Source organism: Puma concolor, chromosome D1, assembly GCF_028749965.1.
Source record: "Puma concolor isolate L17-30 chromosome D1, mPumCon1.1.hap2, whole genome shotgun sequence".
NCBI classification, from domain to species: domain Eukaryota; kingdom Metazoa; phylum Chordata; class Mammalia; order Carnivora; family Felidae; genus Puma; species Puma concolor.
In genome coordinates, this window is record NC_141676.1 from 110646845 (window position 1) to 110663329 (window position 16485).

The 16485-nt window shown below is 42.2% G+C and overlaps 1 protein-coding gene across 14 annotated transcripts in view; it reads left to right on the forward strand.

Annotated features, from left to right (window-relative positions):
* ALKBH8 (alkB homolog 8, tRNA methyltransferase) overlaps nt 1-10278 on the forward strand; it is a 75337-nt gene extending 65059 nt beyond the window's left edge. For all 14 annotated transcript variants that reach the window (XM_086679228.1, XM_086679224.1, XM_086679234.1 and 11 more), the window contains 2 exons: nt 8377-8526; nt 9647-10278. In XM_086679228.1, the coding sequence (XP_086535354.1) occupies nt 8377-8526; nt 9647-10204 (708 nt within the window). In that variant the 3' untranslated portion in view covers nt 10205-10278. The remainder of the gene's footprint in view (nt 1-8376; nt 8527-9646) is intronic.
* The last annotated feature ends 6207 nt before the right edge of the window (nt 10279-16485 follow it).

Here is a 16485-nt window from a genome sequence, read left to right on the forward strand (position 1 = left end):
CTCCTAAATATGAGAAAGTTAAAGCAAATATTTTCTGTTTTTTTTAATCCTGTTATTTATTTATTTATTTGTTTATTTACTTACATCCAATTTAGTTAGCATATAGTGTAGTAATGATTTCAGGAGTAGAATCCAGTGATTCATCCCCTACATATAACACCCAGTGCTCATCCCAACAAGTGTCCTCCTCAATGCCCTTTGCCAATTTAGCCCATCCCTCCACCCACAATCCCTCCAGCTAACCTCAGTTTGTTCTCTGTATTTAAGACTCTCTTATGTTTTGTCCCCGCCCTGTTTTTATATTATTTTTGCTTCCCTTCCCTTATGTTCCTCTGTTTTGCATCTTAAATTCCACATGAGTGAAGTCCTATGATATTTGTCTTTTTCTGACTAATTTCAGTTAGCATAATATACTCTAGTTCCATCCACGTTGTTGCAAATGGCAAGATTTCATTCTTTGTGATTGCTGAGTAATATTCCATTGCGTGTGTGTGTGTATGTGTATATGTATATATATGTACGTATATATGTATATATATGTATATACACATATACACACACAATGGAATATTACTCAGCAATATACATGTATATATATGTATATATACACACACACACACACATACATATATGCATACACATACATGCACACACACAACACATCTTTATCCATTTATCTGTCGATGGACATTTGGGCTCTTTCCATATTTTGGCTGTTGTCGATAGTGCTGCTAGAAACATTAGGGTGCATGTGCCCCGTTGAAACAGCACTCCTGTATCCTTTGGGTAAATACCTAGTAGTGCAATTGCTGGGTCATCAGGTAGTTCTATTTTTAATTTTTTGAGGAAAAAAACTCTGGAAAATACTGTTTTCCAGAGTGGCTGCACCAGTTTGCATTCCCGTCAGCAATGCAAAAGGGTTCCCTTTCTACACATCCCCACCAGCCTCTGTTGTTGCCTGAGTTGTTCATTTTAGCCATTCTGACAGGTGTGAGGTGGTATCTCAGTGTGTTTTTGATTTATATTTCCCTGATGATGGGTGGTGTTGACCATCTTTTCATGTGTCTGCTAGCCATCTTGATGTCTTCTTTGGAAAAGTGTCTATTCATGTCTTTTGCCCATTTCTTCACTGGATTATTTGTTTTTTGGGTGTTGAGTTTGATAAGTTCTTTATAGGTTTTGGATACTAACCCTTTACCTGATATGTCATTTGCAGTTATCTTCTCCGATTCTGTCGGTTGTCAAGCAGATATTTTCATCTGGTTTTTTACTAATGAAGAAACGGAGGCTCACAGACTGTATTCTTCCCTAATGTTGTAGAATTAGGGAATATAACTGGGATTTAAACCCATGCCTCTGACGCCAAATCTAAGTGTGCTTTTATTCATAGTAGGAAAATATAAAGGTTACTATTTATTGGTGTCTTACTGTTGAGGAAACTAAAGCTTAAGTAGATTAAAAAATGTGACCGAGGTTACAGTGCTAGGCCCAGAATCTGAACTCACCTGTCTCTTATGCCAGCGTTTCTGTTTTCAGTTGCTGTAATTTCCTTTTTCTAAGGTCGACTTTTTTTTCCTCCTATGCTGGGAAGTAGAAAGTTCTCCCTGCACTAGTGCATTATTATAAATACATCAGCGCTGCTCTGGGAGGACTGAAGCTTCCCTTTCTCAAACTAGGGAGGGAGGACTAGAGTGAGGACAGTAGGCGAGGAGAATGAGAGCCATCTACGCGCACGGGCTACTGTAGCACATCAGATTGTGCGTAATGTGTTTGCACCTCATCCTTGACATCACACACCTCTGTCAACAAAGTAAGTTACTCCTGTGCTTGAGGAAAGGTTTGTGCATTCAGAAATAAAAGCATAGCTTTTCATCACGATAAAATGTTAGTAGTTGTATATTGTCATTATGTTTGGATGAAGTTTTAGTTTATAAAGAGAAAGATCGAATGAATTATGTTTTTTCATGTTGAAGAAGTAGGTTTTGATATGCCACTTAAAAATCAAAGTGATATTTCTGATTTTGTAATCTTAAGGCACTGTCCAAAATGTTTCTCAATGAGCTCTGCTTTTGCACTTTTTTTTTTTTTTAATGTTTATTTATTTTTGACGGAGAGAGTGACAGAGCATGAGTGGGGGAGAGACAGAGAGAGAGGGAGACACAGAATCTGAAGCAGGCTCCAGGCTCCGAGCTGTCAGCACAGAGTCCAATGCGGGGCTCGAACTCACAGACCGCGAGATCATGACTTGAGCTGAAGTCAGATGCTCAACTGACTGAGCCACCCAGGCGCCCCTGCTTTTGCACTTTCTTGATGATAACCCTTAACTTTATCTAGTCAGGCAGCATCTGTGACCAAGAAGCTAGGTTGAAGTCAACCACACTGACTTAGTCATGATGATAACATTATCCTGTTACAATTGAGAAAAATGACTTCTTGGTAAACTGAGGCATAAATCTGAAGCTATTCGAGAAAGAATATATTTAGACGAGTGGGGAAGCCACAAGTACTGTTACCTTCCATTGTTCGTATTCATTTTATCAGTGGCTGTCCGCGTGTATTGCTTCCTGTCTGCTATTCCCAGAGCCTCCTGCACTGTCTGACTTCTCGGGAAGGCTCAGTAAGTGTTGGTTCAGTGAATGAATGAAAGCTACAAGTCTGGTTGGACTTACAGTTTTCATTACACCAGAAATGAAATTATATACAATATAGGGGAGCCTGTTCTTGTAAGCTGCTGAGGCTCCAACCTATGTATTTGAATGTACTTTGAGCCTGAAAATATGTATGTTTCTTGACATTCATGAGGAAATGTGACCCGAGACATTCATTCTAGGTATTAAAACATAGGATAGTCTCAGAATTTAAAAAGTCATTAATATTATTAGTACATACTTCCTTAATAAAGCACTTTATTTATTTATTTATTTATTTATTTATTTATTTATTATTTTAAAATTAATCTTTGTGAGAGAGAGAGAGAGACTGCATGAGTGGGGGAGGGGCAGAGAGAGGGGGAGACACGGAATCTGAAGCAGGCTCTAGGCTCTGAGCTGCCAGCACAGAGCCCAATGCGAGGTTCATGAACTCATGGACCTTGAGATCATGACTTGAGCCAAAGTCAGATGATTAACCGACTGAGCCACCCAGGGCCCCTAAAGTGCATATTTGAAATAGTAGCTTAGGCTCTCTTGTAGATACTTTTATAAACTGCTTTCATTTTTTATAACATCATCGGTTACTGTTCATTTCTGTCATCAGCACTAGCTGTTGTCTCTATTTTCAGAGTTAAATTTTGTAAGCAAAACTTGAGACCTTCAAGAGATTTATTGCCTTTATAATAGTACCAGTAAGAGTTGAGACAGTATGAACCCAGAGCTCAGCCTGACTCATCCATTGTAGGGACTTTCTTGGTTGCTTTAAATAGTCTGGATTGCAAATAATAACTCCAGGAACCTATTTATAATTAGAAGAATTGGAGATATGTTTATATAAACCTCTTCTGCATGTTTCTGGTTTGGTTTGGTTTTGTGTTTTAACTGTCGACTACGCCAATAAAGGAAAGAACAGAAGGGATATTAACATTGACAGGTTCCTCCCGTGAGCTTAGTGCTGTGCTGTGTGTTCTCACACAATGTGGGAGACTGGCATTACTCCCTCCATTTTACAAATGGGAAACCGAATGCTCAGTCAGGCTATGACAGGCTCATGGTTACATGGTGTCAGGACAAGTGTTGGAGCCTCATGTCCAGCTGCACAGTCTGTACTCTGTGGCATTCTGCTAAGAGAGATTTAGAAAATTAAAAAAAAAAAAATATTTATGTGGAGGGGGGAGGGGGCGGAGAGACAGAGGGAGAGAGGGAATCCCAACCAGGCTCCGTGCCTTCAGTGCAGAGCCCAACGTGGGACTCAGTCCCACGAACCATGAGATCGTGACCTGAGCCCAAATCAAAAGAGTCAGTCATTTAACGACTGAGCTACCCAGGTGCCCTGAAATCGTGTCTGTTTTGTTGTCCACCTACTTGGCACGTGATAGAAGCTTATTAATGGTTTGTTGAATGGTGAGGAGCAAACCTGTGAATTCACCCTCAATTTCTTACATGGAAAGCAGAGTATACACAATGCCATGTTGTGTGATCTTGGAGGAAATGCGACAACATGTAAGTGGGTGGGCCTTCCTCCAGAGTAATGTACCTTGAGGATACAAGGATCTCTCTTTGTATCTAGACTCTGGGATGCGAGTTTTTGTCCACTCTTTGTTCTATATAATAATAATGATAGCATTTGCATAGCCCTGCTGTGGTTAGTGAAATATTTAGTTTACATCATTTTGTTTGATTCTCATATGAACCTTGAGAAGTAGGCATTTTTATGATGAGGAAACAGAAACTCTGAGATACCATATGGCTTTCCTAGGTTGTTCGCCTAGTTACTGCTGGAGCCAGACTTCAGCTCGCGAGTTCCGAGTGCTGTTTTCACTGTACTGGACTGACTTTGACTCTTCCCCGGCTCTCTCAACTGTGTACTGCCCGTCTGATCTCCCTGTAATTGCTTGTTTTCTTAGTAGTTTTAAAAATGTTGTGTTTTCTAAGCAATAAAAATAATGTAGCTGCAGTTCCGAAGATGGAAGGAAAGGTGTTTACCTATAATCTTAACACCCTAATAAACCAGTTTGTTGTGAGAAAGATCGTTCCAGTGTTTTCCTGTAATGTTTATATCGTCATGAGTATGAGTACAGCTCAATAACTCATTTGTATTGCTTCATATTTCCATTTTGCTGTGTGGCCTTACATGGTTCCCGGACTTTATGATGCTCTTTGTGTTACTTGATGGTTCCTCATGTTCAGTGTGAAGTTGTTATAAATAACACAGTAATGAGAATCTACCCTGAGAAATACTGTGACAAGGAGGAACAACGCGGCTTTTTGGAGTGAGAGACGCCCAGGTTTAAATCTCTCCTCTGCCGCTTAACTATCTTACTTGAGCCAAACTACCTACATGCTTTGAGAGGAGGTTTCCTCATCTGCAGTGTAGTAACAGTACCTGACTCAGGGTGTATCTTCGCGGTGGGTACATTAGCACAGAGAATCTGCTGTAAGATTTAGCGGGTGCCCCAGTAAAAGGCCCCCCCCCCTTTTTTAAATCCTGTTTAGCTTTTTCCATATGTTGGATTATTTCTTTTTTTAGGATGAATTTTTAGAAGAACAATTATTGGGTCAAAAGTTGTGAACATTTTTATCTTCCTTGAAAAGCGGTGTGCCAAACTGCTTTTGAAAATGGGTGGAGTCCATTTGTAACATCACTAGCACTTTTGAGAGCAAGTTTTGTGACTGCCGTCACCATGGTGTACTGTGGTTTTAAAATATTTTTGATACCTTCGAGGGAGAAAAACGAGATCTTGTTTTCTAGTTTGCCCCTTTGATTACTAGTTTGAATACTTTTTCTTTTTTTTTTTTACCAGCCCTTCCAGAATTGCATGTTTAACGTTTTGTTGGAGATTTTAAAAATTATAAACAAGTTCAGGCACTAGGTGGCTCGGTTGGTTAAGTGTCTGACTGGATCTCAGCTCACATCTTGATCTCAGGGTCGTGGGTTCAAGCCTTGTGTTAGGGCGCCACTCTGGGCGTGGAGACCACTTAAAAAAACATAAGGGAAAAAAAATTTTTTTTTAAGTATAGAGGAGTATAAGCACACATTTTAAGTCCAACCTGTATGTGTTTTTATGTCATTGATCTCCATCTGCCATACAGAATTAACAGAGCTTTACGTGAGTCTTTTAATGAATGCTAGTATTTATAATTAGGCCATTTTCTGTCATATTGTTGACATTATGCAACATCATTAAGGAGAATTTCAAGTACTGGGTACTATCCTTGGTATAAAAACTTAAGGAAATTTAAAAAGAGAAAAGAGAAAAAGATAGTGATGACTTGGCTGTAGTATATGAAAAACTCAGGCCAGTTAAGCGCAGGATGAAAGTTCTGAGCCAGGCACGAATCACATTTACGCTACACCTAATGCTTTGTGACTGAGACTGTCCCATCCCTCACACTGCCACACAGGGGCACTTTGTACAGGTAACGGTAGCAGCCTGGCAGCGGGAAGAGGGATATTTCCTCTTGTTTTATTTGGCTGCTCTTCTCCGTGTTCTGCTTTATCTATGGTTCTTGGGTAATAACTTTCTTTCCATGTTGAGCTCTATCTCCTGGTATTTGTTCTGTAGTAAAGTTGTACTTTTTTCCTGTCGACTCTCAGCTAGATTTATAGCAATCTGTCAGGGTTGGACATACTTGAAACTTCTGATTCCGTGAACTGAATTTTATTATAAAAACAGTGGCAAACTCTAGAATGTACTATGCATATTACTTCAGTGGTGTTGTCATCTTGATGTTGTCACTGCTAGCTCAGTGGTATAGAATATGGGTGAAAATAAATACAAGGAATAATAAAGCACTTAACGTATCTTACATAGTTAAAGACAGCAATCATTTGGGAATTGGGCCCCTGTTATTAATGGGCCCTTGGTACTTTTTCATTTTTTTTTTTAATTCATTTTGAGAGAGAGATAGGCAGAGAGAGAGAAAGAGAGCAAGTGAGTACAGGTTGGGGGGCAGAGAGAGAGAGGGAGAGAGAGAATCCCATGCAGGCTCCACACTGTCAGCACAGAGCCTGATGTGGGGCTCGAATCCACGAACCATGTGATCGTGACCTGAGCCCAAACTAAGAGTCAGTTGCTCTACTTACAGAGCCACGCAGGTACCCTGGGACTTTTTTGTCTTAAAATATATCAAAGGGAAATTGCTATATTTTACCTCTAGTGTGGTACCTTTTATTATGCTTCAAAAATAAATGCAGCTCTGGGATAGAATATAGAAGCTGTTTAATACCAATTAGAAATTGAGCAAATTCATATTATGAGTAGCCTGGCAGTGTCCATTAACTTAATAAGAGTTGTTTTGAGGGGCACCTGGGTGGCTCAGTCGGTTAAGCATGCAACTTCAGCTCAGGTCATGATCTTGCGGTCCATGAGTTTGAGCCCCACATCTGGCTCTGTGCTGACACCTCAGAGTCTGGAGCCTGCTTTGGATTCTGTGTCTCCCTCTCTCTCTGGCCCTCCGCCCGTTCATGCTCTGTCTGTCTCTGTCTCAAAAATAAATAAGAAAAAACATTAAAAAAAAAAAACTTAAAAAAAAGAGTTGTTTTGACATGAGGACTCATGCTTCTTATTCTCACATAGACCAAGGGAACCCTAACAATCAGTGCTCACTGCATCAGAAATTCAGATGAGTAAACACAAGGTCGAGGTGGCCACTGCTATCTGATGAAACCTGCTTTCACATCTCTTTTTCTGTTTTGTAGAGAGTGAGTAAAGAACTGTCTGGGGATAATTATTAATTAGTGGTTTAACCTTTCTGATGCCCTGCCCACCTTCCCTGTCCTCCCTCATTTCACGTGTGCACACTGCGTACATGCTCTCTCCCTCCCCTCCACACGCACACACGCACACACATGTGTGCACACACATGGTGCCCTCAGAATCAAACAGCAAAACTGAACACAACAGTAACAACCAAAGTAGAGAGGAGAGAGGCTGCCGCGGTGCCCAGATGCTTCCCGCAGAAGCAGACACAGGCAGAAAGGCACGTGAGGTCCCTGCTCAGGGACATGAAGGGAGGCTGCGAGCTGCCTTCATGCTGCCTTTCCCTAGGGACGGTTCGCTTAGACTGCAAGGTGTAATTAGATAGCACTTGACAGATTTTGAATTCAGCACTTCATTCCTGATTTATATGGGTTAGGTGTTTAGCAGAACAAGACTCAATAGCTTTAAAAAATGAAATAAGTTATTTTACTTTTTTGTTGTTTTGGGGTTTTATTTTCTGATTGTACAGTAACATGTACTGAAAAGTAAAAAGAAGCAGGCACAAATCCCAGCCACCCTCTTGCTATCTGGGCCAGCACAGTATCGTTGGTGTAGTGATGAGGGACATCTGTAGGTCCCTACAAAGGACCGAATGTCTGCGTTTACAGAATAGTTTTCGTTTTTATACATGCGATCTCACATAAGGATCTAGGTTGGTGATCGATTAGAGGGCAATTAGGCCTTTCCATTTCCACTGCTGCCATCTTTATACTAGTCGTTTTCTTTCCGTTCGCTACTTTGAGCTCAGTCTGGTACCTGGTAAGATAATAAAAGCTGCCCCCTAAACGACGCAATCTGACTTTGTGCCGGCTGTAAGAACTGGTAAACCCTGGCTTTACCCGCTTCACGGTGCATACGAGGGCTGCGCCCTCACTTTATGGTAATGAAGAAGCCCAGTGCTCTTAATTTCCCATGACGTTTAAACAAGGGGTTGTGAGATTTGTCGCTTCTGCCTGTTACAGATCGGTTGTGATCGGAGCCAGAGCCTCGTGGACATCTGTCGAGAGCGGCACTTCCAGGCCTTCGTCTGCGACGCGCTGGCTGTGCCCATCCGCAGCGGGGCCTGTGATGCCTGCGTCTCCGTTGCTGTTATTCACCATTTTGCAACAGCGGTGAGTGCTGTCTCTCTCTCTCTCTCTCTCTCTCCAAGACCTCGTGGCTGTGGTGGCAGGAAATGCTCATGGATTTCACCCACGTGGACCCTATTTTAGCTTTTCTTTTCTTTCCCTTCTCTTTCCTCATTATGTGGTTTGCCCCCTTTGCTGAGAAAGCGCGTGGAAGGAAGTGAGGTGCCCCGCTGCGGTGGGCCTCTGCCCTCTGCCCACCGCCCACCACCCGCCCTGAGCCTTCCTCATCGTTGTGTCCTCGAATCCGGGGCCACGGCGCTCTGGCTGTCAGGGGCTGGAGGCGCTCATCGGCCCTGCGCCTCCCCAGCAGTCTCTCCTCGGCCTCTGAGCCTCTTCTCTGTCCGTGCCCCACCTGCCTTTCCCGGCCCTTCTCCGCAGCCCTGACATGTGTCCTCTCCTTCCCATTCTGCTTTTCTTCTCTTCTCAAAATTCAGGTATTTAGCTGCTGGTGGTATATTACTCATGCTTTTAGTTAGGCACACAGGTCCCTAATTTTAAAATGAGTGAATTTAGGGGCGCTGGGGTGGGTCAGTTGGTTCAGTGTCTGACTCTTGATTTCGGCTCAGGTCGTGATCTCATGCTTCGTGGGATCGACCTCCACATCTTCATGTCTCTCTGCCCGTCTCCCGCTTGCACTGTCCCCCCCCCCCCAAAATAAATAAATAAACTTAAAAAAAATAAGTGAATTTAATATTTTATATTTTTCTTATAAGAAAACAGAATCTTATTTTTCCTGTGTGTGGGTGGTTTCTCCCTTAATCTCAGTGATAATTTTATAAATCGCCCTGTGTTGGCATTACCAGCAGTCCCCACGCACCTTGTGACTGAACTGAACGCAGGACAAAACCAAGTGGCAAACCCTCTATGCCTCTAATTAACACAAATAAAAATGTCCTTTTCCTTATTTCTTCAACACTTTTTCCCCTCAGAAGATTTCCCGTCTCTTGTTTTTCTTTTTTGTTTTTTATTTTATTTTATATTTATATTTTGGTAGATTTTCTGAGCTGTTCGTCGTAATGAAAAGCAGTGCTATCGCCAGTCCAACTTCCTGTTTCCTCTGTATCTCCTCTTGGCTGATAAACGGCAATGTGTGTTTTTACCATAGGAGCGCAGAGTAGCCGCTCTCCAAGAACTCGTTCGACTCCTGAGACCTGGCGGGAAGGCACTCGTTTATGTCTGGGCAATGGAACAAGAATATAATAAGAAGAAATCCAAGTATCTTAGAGAAAACAGAATGAGCCAGGGGAAGGAGGAGGAGGTCAGCAGCGATACGCCAGGCCCAGAGTTGCTTGTGGAGCAAGTGCCTGACACAGGCCATAAGGAGCCAGCATGTCGAATGCCCTCCATCAGTGACTTCCAGGAGGGAGGGCGGAATTCAAGGGAAGTTACTCATTCCAAGCTCCCCGTTCACACTAATAGGACTTCTTTTCATTCTCAAGACGTACTGGTTCCCTGGCACCTTAAGGGCAACCCTGGGAAAGAAAAACCTGCTGAGCCGTTTGGTCCGGGAGGATCCCATGACCCAAGTCCTGTGTTTCATCGTTTCTACCACGTGTTCCGTGAGGGGGAGCTGGAAGCCGCCTGCCAGACTCTGAGTGACGTCCGCGTCCTGCGAAGCTACTACGATCAGGGGAACTGGTGTGTGATTCTTGAGAAGGTCTGACGTCTCTGAACATACACACTGGAAAGAAAGGCTCAGCTTTATTTTTTAAAGGACTCTAAATTTACTGTCTTTTTTTTTTTTTTAATTTTTTTTTTCAACGTTTATTTATTTTTTTGGGGGGACAGAGAGAGACAGAGCATGAACGGGGGAGGGGCAGAGGGAGAGGGAGACACAGAATCCGAAGCAGGCTCTAGGCTCTGAGCCCAACGCAGGGCTCGAACCCATGAACTGTGAGATCATGAGCTGAGCCAAAGTCGGACACTTAACTGACTGAGCCACCCAGGTGTCCCCAGCCTCTGTGTTCTTGAACAGTGGTCCTGGCAGTTGTGAGACGCCCCAATATTTGAGTGCCTCTGCTTTGGACACATCACTTCCCCTAGTGAGCCTTCTCAGACCTCCTCCATCATCCTTTCTTCTGATTCGGTTGGGTGCTCCTGTTTGAGTCCCAGAGCAGCTGTGTTTCCCTTAGATGGGCCTTCATCCCACCATTAACTTGCTTCTTTAATCACCCATCTCCCTCAGTAGATCACGTGCTCCACGAACATACGAACCATCTGTCTTATCTATGGTTATATCTCCATACTTGGCTCAGTCATCTACAGAGAAGATACTTAGTAAACGGGTTTTTTTTTTTCAACGTTTATTTATTTTTGGGACAGAGAGAGACAGAGCATGAACGGGGGAGGGGCAGAGAGAGAGGGAGACACAGAATCGGAAGCAGGCTCCAGGCTCCGAGCCATCAGCCCAGAGCCCGACGCGGGGCTCGAACTCACGGACCGCGAGATCGTGACCTGGCTGAAGCCGGACGCTTAACCGACTGCGCCACCCAGGCGCCCCATAAATTTACTGTCTTTTTAAAGAGAAAATGTGTGGAAAAGAATCAAAGAAAGGGGAACGCCTGAGAGAAAATTGGAAGTAGAGATTAGTTAGGACACATTTGGGCTACTAGTATGGCCATTTTATCCATAAATGTGGGAACGGTTCTCTTAAATAGGGAGGCATAGGGAGGGATTTTAAAAGTGACTGAGGTAGTTTGTGAAGTTTTTGGGGTCCCAGCGTAAGAAGGCAGCATTCTGAAGACAAAGTTTTGGTATTAAGGTTACTCAGCGAACTAAATCACGTAGAATCTTAGTGATGCAGTCATACAACATTTTAATAAAGAAGTATTTCTGGACAGCAGAGAATTGTCTGAAGACTTTGACTCTTAGCTCTGTAAAGTCACAGACGATAACGTCTCCCCCCTCACCGTCCTAACGCAGGCTTGACACGTAGTAGGTGCTCAGTAGAATTTCAGCCCATCAGATCGTTCATCCCACAAATACTTACAGAACCGCTACTATGTATTTAAGTACTGTGAGTGGAGCTGTGAGCAAGAGTGAAAGCTCCTGCCCTCCTGGAACTTCCGTTGTGGAAGAAGGACAGCCGGTATGCAAATGAAATTGATCCTATGTGCCAGGTAGTGAGAAGTGAAACAGGACTTGGAGGTTTTCCCCGGGAACAAAGGATCATTTCCAAAGGGCTGCGGTAACCACGAATCCTGACTGTAGTTGGTTACCGAGAATTAGTTGGTATTCCTGATGTATTGACCAGGTGTTAAAGGCAACCCCAGTGGGCTCTTATAACTCCTTTGTTTAAGTAGCAAAAGTTAGAATGGTCGGTCAGACTTAATTATGCCCTTACAGCCACAGCTGTGGTGTCACTACCAGGTGTCTCCAGTTCCTTCATGGTTTGTACCAGTCTGGGCGCAGTCAGCAGTTTTTACCTCCAAATACTTCACACTCAGTCAACTTACCACTCAGGTCAAGTTTCCAGGAAGAACAAAGGTAGAAAGTCAACCGTAGCTCAGATGATCACGCAAAAGGAAAGTACTTTTTAAAACATTCGTTGCTTTTATAGCAGTTATGCTTAAGACTACTTCAAGAAAAATTGCTTCCTGTGAACGATGACGCCCAGACAATTGTGTCTGTTGTTATTGTTGAGATGTTTATTTTCCAGCGTCAAGCTTTCCGAAACCGGCCGTGATGAATAGGTCTCGGATGAGACGACGATTGTTTTTGTCGTGGAATCTTCACTGCAAGATTGTAACTGTTCCCTCCAGATGAATGTATAAGGTTCATGATATGAAAAGACAAATTATGGGGCTACAAAAAAGCAGTTTTATTCTGACAGAAATTCTAGAACTTCACATTGCAATGTGAAGCTCAGCTCCTGCGAATAACTTTTAAAATCTAGATGAAATGGGCGATTTTCAAGGAGGATGCAAATACATGAACTCAAGAAGAGGCAGAAAATGGAAGGTGTTGAAAAAGCCGCATAGGAATTCAGAACTTGGCTCTTGATTCAGACTGGAAATTGAATTCTCGATCTGCCATTAGTTTTAGCCGGAGACTCTGGACAATCTCCCTCCCTTGTCTGTGTTCCAGTTTTCTCAGCTGTAGTGCTGGAGGAGTTGTTCTGCAATTAGCTGGGATAACAGCTCTCAGAGCAGTGCAAGAATAGAGTGTGTGTGTGTGAAACATGTTTATTATCATTAGTCCCAGAGAAAGCCCTCAAGAGTTTCAGGAATTGAATGACATCAAATCTAATTTGTTAATTGTGTATTAAAAACCTATGGTTTTACTGATTTTTTGTCTTTTTGCTTGCTCTTATTAGTTGCAACAGATACATCACAATTTCGTGCTATGATTGTGGATTTCTCTATTTTTCCTTCCAGATCTATCAATAATTATAAGGCAGACCTGGAAGGAAAATCCCAATGTCCATCAGCAGTAGAGTAAGTGAATCGAATGTTACTACCTAAGCAGTGGAAGTGAATAAATTGTCTTCACAAGGTACACTGTGAATAGATCTCAGGACCATAATGCTGAGTAACAAACCCCACAAAGTAAGACCATACAATTCTTTCAGCGTGCAGGTGTCTCTGAGACTACCTTCGCTTGTGACACTGACTGCAAGTTCAGGGGCTCCCAAGAGTATCCTCAGGTTTGGTCATTTGCTAGAAGGATTCACAGGACTCACTGAAACTGTCATACTCATGACCATTGCTTATTACAGCAAAAGGCTACAGATTAAAATCAGCCAAGGGAAGAGGTGCAGGAGAGTTACACGCATGGAACTTTCTGTTGCCACCTCCCGGTGAAATCTGGATGGAGCTGACTTCTCCCAGCAGCAGGTAGGATGATACACATGGAGTGTTGCCAACCATGGAGGCTCACATGAGGCTTGGGTTCAGATTTTTAACTGAGGGCTTAACTACACGCACATGGTTGACCACCCATATGGCTGACCTTTCATCTCTAGCTCGTCTGGAGGCCCCCCCAGGTAAACAGATCCTTTTCAGGCAGGATATTGCAAAGGCTTAGAGATTACCTCCCAGGAGCCTAAGACAAAGGCCAGACCTCTTCTTGGATAAGGTCAACTCTACTACATAGTTTTTTTTAAGTGAGAGTTTATAAACAAGCAATATTATACTTTTACAAGACTGGATAATGGTGAACTTTTGAAAGGAAGGAACGAGTTCAAGGCCTTCTGGGTTGCTCACAGTTTATTTCTCGGGGTGGTATGTACATGGGCGCTTGCTTTGTGTTAATTCACTAACATGGAGTGTGTGATAAAACACTTAGGATTTGTTACCTTTATATGTAATATAAACCTCAAAATTTAAAACAGTTTGTAAAAGAAAGTTCTAAACATGCAGTGAAATATTTTAAATATTAAAAAAAATTCAGTGGTTTTTTTTTTGTTTTTTTTTTTAATTTTGAGGGAGAGAAACAGAGTACAAGTGGGGGAAGGGCAGAGAGAGGGAGACACGGAATCCAAAGCAGGCTCCAGGCTCTGAGCTGTCAGCACAGAGCCCAATGTGAGGCTTGAACACCTGAACTGTGAGATCATGACCTGAGCCGAAGTCAGATGCTTAACTGACTGAGCCACCCAGGTGCCCCAAACCAAACTTTTTTTTATGAAATAATCTCTACACTCACCATGGAGTTTGAACTCATTACCCTGAGACCAAGAGTTGCATGCTCTACTGACTGAGCCAGCCAGGCACCCCCTGTCAATTATTTTTTAATTTTAAAGGTTGTGCTTCTTGTGTTCTGTTTAAGAAATTTTTGCCTAAACCAAATCACTAAGATTTTCTTTTATGTTGTCATCTAGAAGTTTTATAGCTTTACCCCTTACATTTAGGTCCATGATCCATTTCAAATTAAGTTTTGTGTACATGTTGTGAGGGTTGGCTTACCTTTCTGCATGCTGCTATCCAGTCGTTCCAATATCATTTTGAAAAGATTAGTCTTTTCCCCAAGTGAATTGCTTGACACCTTTGTGGAAAACCAATTGGCCATACATATGTGGATCTATTTCTGCATAGTTTTTTTTTTAATTTGTGTGTCTATTTTATGCCAATACTGTTTTGGCTACTGTAGCTTAATAGTAAGTTTTGGAATAAGGTTTCCAACTTTGTTCTTCTATGCACTTAATAACAGCTTCAAAATACACAAAGCAAAAACTGATGTAAGTATAGAAACATAGACAAATGTATAATTATAGAGGGAAATTTCAATAATTGATAGAACAAATACCTAGAAAGTCAGTAAGGGTAGTATTAACCTCAGCCCTTATTGGCATTTTAGAACAGCCCAGCCAACAACAGCAGAATACACAAGAACATTTACTAAGACCATCTTCTAGGCCATAAAACAAGCCTCAGGAATTTAAAAGTATTAAAGTCATACAAAATATGCTGTCTGGACACAGTGGAAATAACCCATAGATTCAGCAAGAATTTAAAAGGGAAAACAGTATTTTGAACTGGATGAAAATAAAAGCACAGCCTATCAAAATTTGTGCACAAAAACAAAAGTATACCAGGCTTGACATTGCTGTCCTTAGAAAGACCTGCTTAGAAGGTTAGCCTTTAGCTGGTGTCCGTGAATTTGGATTTCAGGGCGTGGGATTCCCACTGCCCTAACTGATAAGAGTAGCTCCCTGTGCCTAACATGTTTCTACAAACGCTATGGTTTATGCCGAACGCCTGCTTCCCTTTTGGGAGTCTGGAGTTGGGCTGCGTGCCAGCAGAGAGTGCCTACGTGACCAGCTCTCAATAAACGTGGGCGCTAAGTCAGTAGCTTCCCTGGTTGGCAGCATTTCACGCTGGAGGATTTAGGCATGTCCTACGTGACTGTACTGGGAGAAGACTCTTGGAAGCTTATGCCTGGTTTCCCCTGGACTTCGTCCCGTGTGCCTCTCCCTTTGCTGACTGAGCTGTGTTTTGCTATGATAAATCTTAGCCCTGAGAACAATCATATGCTCAGTCCTGTGAATCCTCCTAGAGAATCACCAAACCTGGGAACCGACTTGGGGACTCCCAGCACATTGCTCAGAGTAGTACTGAGGGGGAAGCGTACTGCACTAATTGCCTATGTTAGAAAGGAAGAAAGGTCTCAAGTACAAGCACCTCAGCTTTCTTCTTAAGAAACTAGAAAAAGAGGAGCGAATGCGGTGCACAGTATGCAGATGAAGTGATAACGATCAGAGCAGGAATCAGACACACAGAACAACAGTAGAGAAAAGCAGTGAAACCAAAAGCATGTTCTTGGAGACTAATAACATTGATAAACCTCTAGCCCGTCTGAGTTGACCAGGGAGACAATTCTGTGAATTTTATAATTGGAAAATTCAATTAATAAAAAAAATTAAAGTTCTCATGTACTCACTTTTTAAGCCTAATGGTTGAAAAGGGTTTATTACTGTATTCATAATGCTTATTTTTCAAAAAATATTTACAGTAGGATTACTTCAAATTCCAATTAATTTAATTATGCAGTTTTGCTATGATCTGTTGAGAGAAATAAGACACTGTTTGTGTATGAAAGAAGCATGATCTTAGCCAGTTCCTAAATATGTTTGGAAATTGTGTTTGAGAATTTGAGATTCCGGGTAGAGCAAGAAAGCCATGTTGACTGACTATAAGGATAAAAATTCTTTTTTTTATTAAAAAAATTTTTTTTAATGTTTATTTTTGAGAGTGAGAGAGAGACAGAGCACAAATGAGGGAGGGGCAGAGAGAGAGGGACACACAGAATCCGAAGCAGGCTCCAGGCTCTGAGCTGTCAGCACAGAGCCAGATGTGGGGCTCAAAGCCATGAACCTTGAGATCAGGACCTGAGCCGAAGGTGGACGCTTAACCGACTGAGCCACCCAGGAGCCGCAAGGATAAAAATTCTTAAAACATATTATTTATTCTTTTTGCCACTTTGAGTATTTCTCTATTCCTTGACATT